The following is an 11,659-nucleotide window of genomic DNA, read 5'->3' as shown; positions in this document are numbered from 1 at the left end:
GAGTTCCGCGTCGTCGCGCAGAGCTGACTCTGGGAGGCGTTTGGGCCCAGAGAAGTGGATCGGCCGCTTGCGCCGCATGGAGTCCGAATCCGAGAGCGGGGCCGCCGCTGACACCCCCCCACTGGAGACCCTGAGCTTCCATGGTGATGAGGAGATTATCGAGGTGGTAGAACTGGATCCTGGTCCGCCGGACCCAGGTGAGAACTGCCGCTCCTCGGGCCGTGGGACAGGAGGCGCTCACCCCTGGCTTCTGACCCCTGCTTCTCCCCCCTCCCTTCCTCTCCCCACTGGTCATTCCTACCGACCCCTTTCGCCCTTCCCCCCCTGCCCTGCCCCCACATTTAGTTCTTAGGCCTGGCAGGGGTGGGGGTTCCCCTGACGCCTCCTCTGGCCCTTCCCCTCACACACCCCCTTCCCATCATCCCCTCGGTCCTCCCTTCCCACACCGTCTCTGGCCAACCCCGGGTCCTCAGACCTCTCCTGTCCTTCGTCCCCCGTGTCCCCGCCTCCCTGCCGCTTCTACCCTTGCTTCTCCCTCTCTGTCTGACCTCAGCCGACCCTCTTGCTACACCCCAGCGCCTCAGACCTCCCCCCACTTCTCCCCTTCCCTCTTTTTTACTGTCTGCCCAGCCGCATCTCTTAACCCTCTCCCCAAAGCAGATGATCTGGCCCAGGAGATGGAAGATGTGGACTTCGAAGAAGAAGAAGAAGAAGAAGAAGAGGAAGAGGGCAACGAGGAGGGCTGGGTTCTAGAACCCCAGGAAGGGGTGGTCGGCAGCATGGAGGGCCCAGATGATAGTGAAGTCACCTTTGCATTGCACTCAGGTAGGTCTCTGAGGGGATCCGCCATCAACTCAGTGCACGTGGGCATTGGAACATCAGACTCCTGCTGTGTAGGGAGCCTTTGGAGGGACAGGGAGTTGGGAAAACAGAGGCTGGCCTTGCCCTGGAGGAGCTCACTCACACTGTGAGGGCCTGGGGGAGAGCTTGGCTCCTGGAGCCGGCTGGCTTCAAATCCTCCTCTTGTTCCTTAGCGATTTACGATCTTTATTAATCTCTCTGGGTCTTAGTTTCTTTTCAGAAGGTTACCTTGTAGTAAATTAGAGGTAGTTGTACCTTTTTCAATGTGTTTTATATAATTCTCTCAAATATTAGCCCTTAATAAGGGAAGTGACATGGTGCTTTCCTCACTCTGTGCTCAGCCTGGTGACACCCTGTGCTGAGACCTGGAAGCCTGCACGTGTACACTCCTTGTCTATCTGGGGCGGTGAGGGCAGCAGCACTGGGGAAGGACTTGGAGCCTGGCATGCGTAGGCTGGGATTGCTCCAACAACTTGATGCTTGAAACTTAGAACTTGGATGCACCCTTCTTTTCCAGGAGGAAAGACATGTTGCTTTGGGTGGAAGGGGGTGGGCTTCCTGAAGGTCTCGAAGGACAGAACCTGGGGTGGGGGGCGGGAGAACCCTGTCCGCTTACTCATGGAATATCTCTTGGGATAGCATCTGTGTTTTGTGTGAGCCTGGACCCCAAGACCAACACCTTGGCAGTGACCGGGGGTGAAGATGACAAGGCTTTCGTATGGAGGCTCAGTGATGGGGAGCTGCTCTTTGAGTGTGCAGGTGAGGGGTTGCAGGTGTAGTTGTGTTACCTTGGAGGTCTTGGGGGCTAGCCTGCAATGGTTGTGCATCCAGTGCCATTTACTGGTCCCCATTTGGGGCGAGCTCTGTGCTGAACCCAAGGACCTCAGAACAGAATAACCTAGACTGTCTTGGGCATGGGGAGGGAGCCAGTATTGGCCCGAGGAGTCTGGGGACAGTCTGGGAGGAGGCCGCGGCCGCAGGATATTTAGAGAGGAGGAGCCGGTTTTTTGGGCAGAGGTATGGAGCAGACAGAATGGGGAGGACATAGGCCTGGGCCAGCTAGGCATGGTTGAGTGGAAGGCTAGCATCGCTACCCCTAGGGAGACCTGGGGGGACTGGCTGAGTATTGACTCCTGGAGTGGCAGTGAGCTTGAGGCCCCTGTTATGGTGGGACCGACCTTTCTCTTCCCAGCTGGTCCTTTCAGGGGGCCAGACACCTGGGTCCTGTTCTCCTGACGTTCTCCTCTCTTTCTGCCTCCTTCCTTTGCAGGCCATAAAGATTCTGTTACTTGTGCTGGTTTCAGCCACGACTCTACCCTCGTGGCCACAGGGGACATGAGCGGCCTCTTGAAAGTGTGGCAGGTGGACACCAAGGAGGAGGTCTGGTCCTTTGAAGCAGGAGATCTGGAGGTGAGATCTTCAGAGTGGTGTTGAGCTGTGTGGGGCCTTGGTAGGTGCCAAGAGTTGGTGGGGGGGGGGATCCAGTCTCGCCTTTACCAGACCGTGCCGGCTTGAAGGCAGTGTGCTGTCCAGGTGCGGCACGAGCATCTGGCTCTGTTCCTGTCCAGTCCCTGCCACCCTCAGAAGCAAGGACAGCTTGGGTGGAACTTAAGGAAGGGCTCCTCGGGGAATGGGGTGAAAGGCCTGCCTGCTGACCCCTCCTCTCTGTCCAGTGGATGGAGTGGCACCCTCGGGCACCTGTCCTCCTGGCTGGCACAGCTGACGGCAACACCTGGATGTGGAAGGTCCCAAATGGCGACTGCAAGACCTTCCAAGGCCCCAACTGCCCAGCTACCTGCGGCCGAGTCCTCCCTGATGGTGAGGGCGGTTCCCCTTGCTGTCTGCCAGGCTGCTGGGTGGTGGGCTGCAGGTTTCTGTGGCGTCTTGGGCTCCCTCCTGGGCCTGAGCTGGCCAGCTCTGAGGTCTGCTGTCCGGAACATGGACCCAGGCCCCAGAGCAGACAGCTTCCCCTCTCCTGCCCTGACTTTCTGCTAGTCCCAGGGGCAGCGTCTGCTCCCTGCCATTCCCTTGCTGGGTGTGTCTGAGAGCGTTGTCTGTCCTCCCCTCCATCTGTGCCTGTGGGTCTTCAGGGAAGAGAGCTGTGGTCGGCTATGAAGATGGCACCATCAGAATCTGGGACCTGAAGCAGGGAAGCCCGATCCACGTACTAAAAGGTCTCCAGGGTGGGACAGGGGTTCCCTGGGTCTCTGTGCGGAAGGCCTGGGGTGGGATACAGGGGCCACGACGAAGCCTTACTTCGCCGTCCGCTCTTTCCTAGGGACTGAGGGTCACCAGGGCCCTCTGACCTGTGTCGCCACCAACCAGGACGGCAGCCTGATCCTCACCGGCTCTGTGGACTGCCAGGCCAAGCTGGTCAGTGCCACCACCGGCAAGGTGAGTGTAACCCAGAGCCAGGCTGCCGAGCCGCTGCCTCCCATGCCCACCCCACCTCCACCCCGAGACTCTTCTGGTCCCCTTTCCTCCCCTTCATCAGCCCTCCTCCCATCCTCAGCTTCTCTCCCGGGGATTCTAGGTGGTGGGTGTTTTCAGACCTGAGACTGTGGCGTCCCAGCCCAGCGTGGGAGAAGGGGAGGAGAGCGAGTCCAACTCTGTGGAGTCTTTGGGTTTCTGCAGCGTGTGAGTGTGAGAAGGGCCTTGGCCTGGAGAGGAGGCCAGCTGGGGAGGAGGGTTTGGCGAGGGGTGCCTGGGCAGGGTGCGGGCATCCAGGGCTGTCCGCTAGTCTGAGTGGTCCTCTCCTCTGCCCAGGATGCCTCTGGCAGCTGTTGGCTACCTGGATGGGACCTTGGCCATCTATGACCTGTCTACACAGACCCTTCGGCACCAGTGTCAGCACCAGGTACGGGCAGCCTGGAACCCTGGCAGGGCTTGCTCTCTGGTCCGCCCCTCCGCCCCGCCCCCTCCCTACCCTTCCCCACCCTCCCTGAGAGTCAGAGGCAGGCCCCCCGCTTCTCTGGCCCTGATGCCCCCTCTGTCTCCTGGCACTGGTGCAGTCAGGCATTGTGCAGCTGCTGTGGGAGGCGGGCACCGCCGTGGTTTACACTTGCAGCCTGGACGGCATCGTGCGCCTCTGGGACGCCCGCACTGGCCGCCTGCTCACAGACTACCGGGGCCACACGGCCGAGATCCTGGACTTCGCCCTCAGCAAGTACGAATCTGGCAAGGGCCGGAGTCTCTTTGAGTATTTGGAGGACGGGAAGGGCCCCTGGGGGGCCGAAGGGTCCTTGGGGTGTGGGAGGGACTTCCTAAGGGACAGAAGGTGGGCCCCAAGGCCTGCTGGCAGCCTGTGAGCCCAAAGTGCAGGGAAGCCTGAGAGAGTTGTCGCTTCCAGTGGTTGGGGACCTGCGTGCGCGTCACATCTCTGTTCTGGCACCCAGGGGCTGGGACCGTCTCCCCCATGCTGTGGCTCTTTTCTGACGCCTGTACTGGGTGCAGGTTTCTAGCATGTTCACTTGACGTGGACACGGCAGCCCGGTGCCAGGCACCAGGCCCCCTGAGGGCCTCAGGGCGGTGGGCTTGAGGCCGGGCCTCAGGGCCTTCAGTCCCATTGACCTGTGTTTTCTGTCCACAGAGATGCCTCCCTGGTGGTGACTACATCAGGAGACCACAAAGCAAAAGTATTTTGTGTCCAGAGACCTGACCGCTAATGGCTGCAGCCTCTACTCTGGTGTTGAGGGGTGAAGGGAGAACCCCACCAGCAGAGGCGGTAGGGTATGGGGGAGGAGGAGGCGGGGGCCTTGGACTACTTTCCAACCCCTTCAAACTGACTTGCCCCCTTTGTCCCTTCTCTTAAGAGGCCCACCCCTTGCGCCCGCCCCCACCCTTGCCCAGACCTGTGGGTCCCTCAGAGTGGGGGGGGTCAGGCCTCTTTCTCATTCACCTTCATTCGCTGGTGTGATCATGGGGCTGTGTGTTTGTATGTGGGGAGTAGGTCCTTGAGGTTCCCGTTCTTTCCCTTCCCAAGTCTCTGGGGGTGGAAAGGAGGAAGAGATACTAGTTACAGATTTTAAAAATGTAAATAAAATATACTTCCCAGAGACTGTGTGTGTGTGGGTTTTGTGGCATCTGGATGTGAGAAACCAGGGAGGGGCGTGTCGGGGTAAGCGGCCCCGCAGAATCTGCTAGGCTGTGAGAGCCCCCAGCTGGCCCTCCCCGACGGTTGATGCTGAAGGAGTCGGATCTCTGTGGATGCACGTCTGACTTTAGTTCTCTCCCCACCCCCTTTCGGAGAAGCAAAATGAGGTAACCGTGACTTGGCCAGAGTTTATTAGGTTAGGGTGGGGTCAGATAAGGGCAGGGCCTCTGATGCAGGGCTGGGGAGACAAGAGGAGACTGCCTTGGTGGCGGAGATGGACAGATGCTTCGAGCAGGAGCCAGCAGAGGCCCTTCCCCTAGTTCAAGTCAAGGTTCACGCTGCTTTGGCTACTGGTGCGGTAGGCTGTGCGGGGCCCAGGCCCAGTGTGGGGGGCCCTTTTGGGCAGCAAGCGCAGGCACCTGCGGGCGGTCGTCCTCCAGGGGGCTGTGTAGCGCTGATCCCCCAGCCCCATGGCCACGGGCACAGCTGCTGCACTGGCGCTACCCAGTGAGATGAGGGACAACAGAGTTCCTGGCCCCAGTGGCGGGCGCTGCTCGAAGGCCAGGACTGAGAGGAGCAGGGTGGCCACATAAGGCCCCCAGCATAGCCCGAAGAGCAGCGTGGCCCCGGCCTGTGCCCTTGCCTGCCTCCAGGTGAGGGCCCGGGCCAGGGCCGATGGCGCGCCACGGCACACTGCCCGCTCCAGCCGCCGGATGTCCTGCAGCTGGCGGTGAGCCATGGCCAGCACACGGGCAGAGAGCAGGGCGGCGGCCCCCACGGCAGGCAGCAGGAGCCCGTAGACTTCAAGGTAGAGGTAGGGGGCCGGGAAGACAGCCTGGGAGCTGCAGTTGGTGCCGGGGGCCCAATGGTTCCACCCCAGGGCTGGCAGGCTGGCAAAGAGCAGGGGCCCGGCCCAGGTGAGGAGCAGGGCCAGCCATGTGCTCCCGCGGGGCCGCAGGGGCTGCTGCACTGCCATGTAGCGCTCGCCGTGCACCAGCAGGAGGTTGGCGAGCAGGGACAGGAAGGAAAAGTTGGGCGCCAGATAGAGGAAGAGGCAGGACCAGTAGCCTCGGCTGCTCTGGCTCCAGAGGCCGGGCAGCACGGGCAGCGCCAGCCCCGTGAGCAGCCCGGCCAGCAGCAGGCTCAGGAAGAAGCAGCCAGCGGGCGGGCGGCGCAGGTGCCGGTCCCTGGCGATGCCCAAGGCCAGGAGAAGGTTGGCGGCGATGATGAGGATGGCCAGGGCCAGGGAGAGCCCCAGGGCCCCCGTGGGAACCGGGCTGGGTGCCTCCCTGGTGCTGTTGGTGGTCATCTTTGGCCTGGGGACAGGGGAGGCCTGGAGCAGCAGCCAGCGTGCCTGAATGAGAGATGGGCAGCCAGAATTAGGGGGCACTGGGCAGTCGTCCAGAGGGCACACAGCAGCAGGCTGCGGGCCTTATCTTGTTTGCTGAGAACAATTTTTTCCCCCCAAATAACCGCCTATTGAAATTTACATAAAAATTCATATCCTGGGCTTCTCTTAAGAAGTCCCCTCTAGCAACAAGTATGCCTGGCGTGCTGGCCATGGGCTGGAGCTGAGGGGCAGCTGTATTCCCCCAACTCCCCAGGCTCTACCCGTGTTGGCCAGTGCTATTACCTGTCCCACCCTCTCTGGGCAGCCGTTTTAAGGCCTCTGTTTAGACTAAAGGGTGGACCCACCCAGCCCCAAAGCCCCAGAGCATTTTGTCCATCCCCGCCTCCACAAGGCAAGGCCCCACGCTGGCCAAAAGGGAGAACAGGGTCTGGCTGGTGTGTCGTGGCTTCTGGCCATCCTTCAATTGAGAGCCTCCTTCAGGTTGGGCTGGGGCCAGGGCTAGGGATGGGTGCTCTGATGAAGGAGGGGTCCCTGTCCTCGGATGCTCCCAGCCTGGTTGGCACCAGAGCACTGGGAGAGGGTAGGCTGCTAAGGATTGGGGGGGGTCAGGTTAGGAGTGAGTGAGGCAGAGGCAAGGGCAGGGCTGGTTGAACACCTGAGTCAGTGACAGGCCACAGCCACGGAAGGCAGGTTGTTCCCCTAACCTGCCCCCCGCCCCCACCACCCCACCCCCAGTACCTAAGGATTACAGCTCAGTGAGCAGCCTCTGGGTAGGACTTCCAGCCCATAAACTTGATTCATCTGCACCACACTGGCAACAGAGCCCTTCCTGGGAACTGGAGGAAGAGAGGAATCGCAGGGGAGGAGGAGGATGCCAGCGGCAAGGAGGATAGCTCCCACATCTCAGGGAGCTGGCAGGAGGAGCCCGAGGGCAGGGTCTGGCCGTTCTGTGACTCTGATCTGGCCCTGTCTTTTCCTTTCTCGGTTCTTCCGGCACCCTGGCCCCAAGGCCACACGGTGGGGAGGAGGAAGGGTCCAGGCCCAGGGGGAAACTCCTGCTACTGTCGGCAGGAGAGCAGCGCCTGTTGCTAGGATTAAAGTCAATAAGGAAAGGATTCCTACCTGCCCCCACCCCCAAGTCACCGGATCTGAGAGCACCACTGTCTCCCTGAGCTCAGGACCCTCCTCTCTCCAGCTCCCCCCAGGCCCACCGAGGCCTGCCAAGCCGCTGCCCCTCTCCCCTCTCCTCAGCTTATTTCCTCTTCCTCAACTTCCCCCACTCCTCACGCTGAGCCCTCGACCCAGGACATCCTTCCCTCTCTAGCAGGCCCTTTAGTTTCTGTTCCCTTTGTCCCTGCGCCACAAACTTTATTAAACCCCATGAGACCTCAGGGCCCCTGACTTCAAACCTGGACTCTCCTCTGGGGCTGGAGGTCCCAGCACTCCCCTGGTGGGAGACTCACCCCTCCTCCCCAGGAGCAGCATGAAAGGCAGGGCTGGCCCCTGGGCCACCTTGTGTGGTGTGCTGGCCCGTGACCTGCACACCGTGGAGGCTCTGGTGGCTTGGGCTGGCTACAATGGCCTCTTCAGGACCTGGGGCTGGGGTCTCCAGGTGAGGTTGGGTGCTGGGTGGGGGCAGCGGGCGTGGAGGGCGGCAAGCTACTCACATGGCTCTTGGAAGGCAGGTGTTGCTGGCCCAGCCTGGGCTTGCCCCTGGGGGTCAGGGAGTTGCTGTAGGCGGGCCTGCAGGGCTTTCTGCGCTGTCTGTGGTCCCTGTGGCCGGTGAGGGCATGGTGCCTCCACTCTGTGGGTACTGCAGGGGCAGGCTCTCTGCTGCCCAGGCTCTGCCCCAGCCTGTGCTCTGGAGGGTTGGAGCTGGGGTTGGTGGGGCTCAGCCTGGCCCCGCCTCTGGGGGGTGGAGCCTGGCACTGGCTGGGCGGCAGGAGTTGGGAGGCTGGCGGGTCTTTGTCCAGTGCCCTCCCCCTATCCTGTACCTGTGTGCCCACTCCCCAGCCACCAGCTGTAGCTTGCCACCGAGGTGGCAGATCCCCTACCTCAGGGGAGCCCCGTCACCTGCCGCACGCCTAGCTAATCTGAGAAATGCAATCCAGTCGGGGAGGAATCAGAATTTGAGGAATCAGGGTTTCAGCTACCCCTCTCTGCTTCTTGTCCCAACGCATACATTTACATTTGATGTGTTGTAAACCCCTGGGGTTGCTGACCAGCCAACAGCACACCCAGCTCCGTTAAGTTAATTCGGAAGAGCAGTATCTGATGGTGGCAGGGGTGGGGCTGTTTGGAGCTTGAGGATCTTTCCATCCTATCACCTGATGGGCCTTTCAGTTTATAAAGCCAAACTTCCTTCTAGAATTTGGGGTCATTCTATACTTTCCTCAACTACTTTGAGTCTAGTTCTGGGCTAGGAGGTAAAAGTGGCTCTGGGCTAGGAGGTGTGGCATTTGGGCAAGCTAGTCCTGGGCCTCAATTTTCCCACGTGTAAAATACAAGTAAAATCACCTCTCTGGGGTGTTGGGGACTATCACAGAGTAACATGTGACTCTGTATATCCCAGTGCCTGACACACAGGAGGCCTCTGTGATGAGTAAGAGGTGTGAGCCAGTGTTGGAGGCAGAAAGCCTGGGTATGAATCTTAGAATCTTGGGATCTTTTTTTCTTGTGTGAACTTGGGAAAATTACTCAAGTTCTTTTGCCTTCGTTTCCTCATCTGTAGAAGGGGGCTTGTACTGGGCTCACCTATGGCGAACGAACCCCAAGTTAATGTGTGGTGAAGACTTAGATGAACACCAGGCCCACAGGAAGCTGTTGTTAACATTTTTAGGGTTCCTGCCCTCTGCCTGTGGCTCCCCTCCAGCCACCTGCCCGCTCTAAGAGCTCTGTAGAGAAAGGCAGATGGAGAGCTCACAAGCGAGGGAGAAGGGCACTTCAGCTCCTCAGAGACACTGAGTGGAGTAGGTACAGGAGAGGAAGGGCAAGTTCAAGGCTAGGGAGCCAAGAGGTGTGATGCTCCAATTTTCACTTGTGTCAAGTGAGGCCTTGGGGTGCCAGAGAGAAGCAGGTTGGTGTGAGGGAGCAGGTACAACTGCAGCAAGAAAGCTGGAGATGAGACCTGGGGAAAGACTTCCCTGTTCAAGAGCGCAGGTAGACTGAGATGGGGACTTCGGTGCCCTCGGTGAGGAAGGGCAGGGAGAGGAGACCTGAGCTGAAGGCTGTGGACCCGAGGGGTCTACCTCTGCCCATCCTGCAGAGGATCAGGGGAACTGGGGAGGCAGGACTTCTGTTAGGACAGCAAGTGGGAAGAGGAAAGCATCCAGCCTCAAACCCCTCCTCAAACCCCTCTGGCTTCCAGCAGCCGGCCCTCAGACTCACGCTATCTGGTCGGGCAGAAGTCAGAGGCTCTGGGAGAGTTCAGCCTGGGGCCTGGACAGAAGTGGGTGTGCGGCCCCTCAGATGTTCGACTGCCAGGAATAAACAGACCTCCTTCTGTTCCCAGCCCTGGCCTCCTCCCTAAGGGATCCAGGATGTCTGTGTTTCTTCTTCACTGCTTCGTCTAAACACTGTGTGTGGGATGACGTCTGAAGGGGGTGGCTTAGGCAGCAGGGGCCAGGAAGCCTGGGTCCTGTCTCCTCCTCACTGGACCATCCAGGCCTTCTCTGCTCCCTCACCCATCTCTAGCGTGGACTCAACCCCAGCCTTCTCCCCTTGGCCCATAGGAGGGCTGTGGTGCAGATAGTTTCCAAACCCTCCATTCTAGCTGCAGGCCGACCTCTGTGGTTCCCCATTTTCCTCTCCTCCTGCAGAGCCTCTATTGTGGGGCCCAGGCCTGCCAGGGAATCCTCTTGGGCTTCCTTTTTGAAGCTCTTTGCTGACCTTGGTGGCCTGGGGCTGGGCAGGAGTGGTGTGCAGGGGCTGGGGTACTCGCTAACGGGACCTGTGGAAGGGAGGCGGCACCGGGGCTTTCTGGATCCTGGCTGCCCTCCAGGGGCCACTGTCAACACTCTTCACTCCCCTCTAGGCAAGAGCAGACAAGCCCTTGGGAACCTCTGGAGGGCTCTGGGCACAAGCCTAGCCAGGACCTTGGCCTCAGGAAACCCTGAGGTTTTCTCAGGAAACCTCAGGGTTTCCTGAGGCCAAGGTCTCTGGCCAGAAGACACTCTGGTCCTTCTTGTTAGGGTTAAGCCAGGTTCAACAGGGGCCCCTCAGAGCCACTACAGTGCTTTCAGCAATCCCAGGGGTGGGTAGCTTTGCTTGAACTCAAGAGTCTTCACTTCCAATGAGACCAAAGGGAGTGGAGATGGCAACTGCTAAGTAGTGGGAGAGGGCTGACACAGCGGCCGGAGCTGTCTTCTCCACATCTGCCACCACCAGAAGTGGGGGACAAGGGGTCACTCCTCCCCAGCGCACAGGTTTGTTGGGATGGGGACTGAGCTATGTCCTGAACTGAGAGCCCATTTCAGTGGAGTCTGAAATGACTGGGTGACTGAATGACCTATAGCTTTCAGATTTCTTGACTGTGACCCACAGTAAAAAGGGGAGGGGAGGCTTTTATAATCTAATCAAGACGTGTGTACACAACCAAAACACATTCCAAAATCAATACTCAGGGTCCTGGGATTGAGCTCTGCACTGGGCTCTTTTCTCTGTGGTGGGGGTGGGGGGACTGCTATTCTCCTCCCACCACTTGTGTTTGCTCTTTCTCTCCTCAAGGAAATAAAATCCTCAGAAAAAAAAAAAAAAAAAAAAAAAAAAGCCAATGATAAAGTTACACATGTGACAGACACACATAAATACATAGCCCCCCCAACACACACACACACACACACACACACACACACACACACACACACACACACACACAGGCCAGACTGTGGACAGGGTCCTGGCTGAGATACCATACTACAGTCATTCGAGATGCTACCACTGGGGGGAGCTGGGTGAAGGGCACACAGAAATTCTATATTATTTCTTAACGGCTGCATATGAATCTCATAACAGTTCAGGAAGCAAAAATATCAGGACAGCTCACAGTTCACGAATGAGTCTTAAAACCAGCCTGAAACACACCGCACTAGATGGAGACAAGTTAAAAGGGAAAGCAAGAAGCTAAGACCTGCCAGGATGGCCCTTAGACCATTTCAAGTGCTCCTACCATTCTCTATTGAATATTCTGAACGATTTTATTTTTGGGATCAGTGTCCTGCTAGCTAGGGGCCAGCATACATTTCTAGGCTCAATACTGTTAGGCAAGCATCTCTCCAAAGGGAATTTTGCGGAATGCCAGTCTTATGGGATCCTGTGTGGGAAGAGAAAGGGTGGCCAGTTAGTCTACATTGGGC

At 58.9% G+C, this 11,659-nt stretch overlaps 2 protein-coding genes across 3 annotated transcripts; one reads left to right on the top strand and one right to left on the bottom strand.

The window, feature by feature from the left end:
- The first annotated feature begins 1 nt into the window (after nucleotide 1).
- On the top strand, nucleotides 2-4,916 carry AAMP (angio associated migratory cell protein). Of its 2 annotated transcripts, none has more exons than XM_047721025.1 (11): nucleotides 2-197; nucleotides 658-825; nucleotides 1,501-1,620; nucleotides 2,132-2,271; nucleotides 2,535-2,679; nucleotides 2,952-3,035; nucleotides 3,140-3,255; nucleotides 3,395-3,498; nucleotides 3,628-3,718; nucleotides 3,873-4,027; nucleotides 4,451-4,916. In XM_047721025.1, the coding sequence occupies exons 1-11, from the start codon at nucleotides 77-79 to the stop codon at nucleotides 4,524-4,526; spliced, it is 1,320 nt and encodes a 439-aa protein (XP_047576981.1). In that variant the 5' UTR covers nucleotides 2-76; the 3' UTR covers nucleotides 4,527-4,916. The 2 variants fall into 2 exon arrangements, with proteins under 2 accessions (XP_047576981.1, XP_047576982.1); XM_047721026.1 differs by having other exon boundaries at nucleotides 3-197; nucleotides 661-825.
- A 215-nt stretch (nucleotides 4,917-5,131) lies between these two features.
- Nucleotides 5,132-10,406, bottom strand: GPBAR1 (G protein-coupled bile acid receptor 1). The gene is made up of 2 exons (XM_047722924.1): nucleotides 7,973-10,406; nucleotides 5,132-6,308 (listed from the first exon to the last, which is right to left on the bottom strand). The coding sequence occupies exon 2, from the start codon at nucleotides 6,261-6,263 to the stop codon at nucleotides 5,271-5,273; it is 993 nt and encodes a 330-aa protein (XP_047578880.1). The 5' UTR covers nucleotides 6,264-6,308; nucleotides 7,973-10,406; the 3' UTR covers nucleotides 5,132-5,270.
- Nucleotides 10,407-11,659: the final 1,253 nt, after the last annotated feature.

The sequence above is a fragment of the Lutra lutra genome, chromosome 3 (genome assembly GCF_902655055.1).
Source record: "Lutra lutra chromosome 3, mLutLut1.2, whole genome shotgun sequence".
In the NCBI taxonomy this organism is placed as follows: Eukaryota; Metazoa; Chordata; class Mammalia; order Carnivora; family Mustelidae; genus Lutra; species Lutra lutra.
The sequence above is the reverse complement of the archived record's forward strand: the minus strand, read 5'-3'. Positions and strand labels throughout refer to the sequence as shown.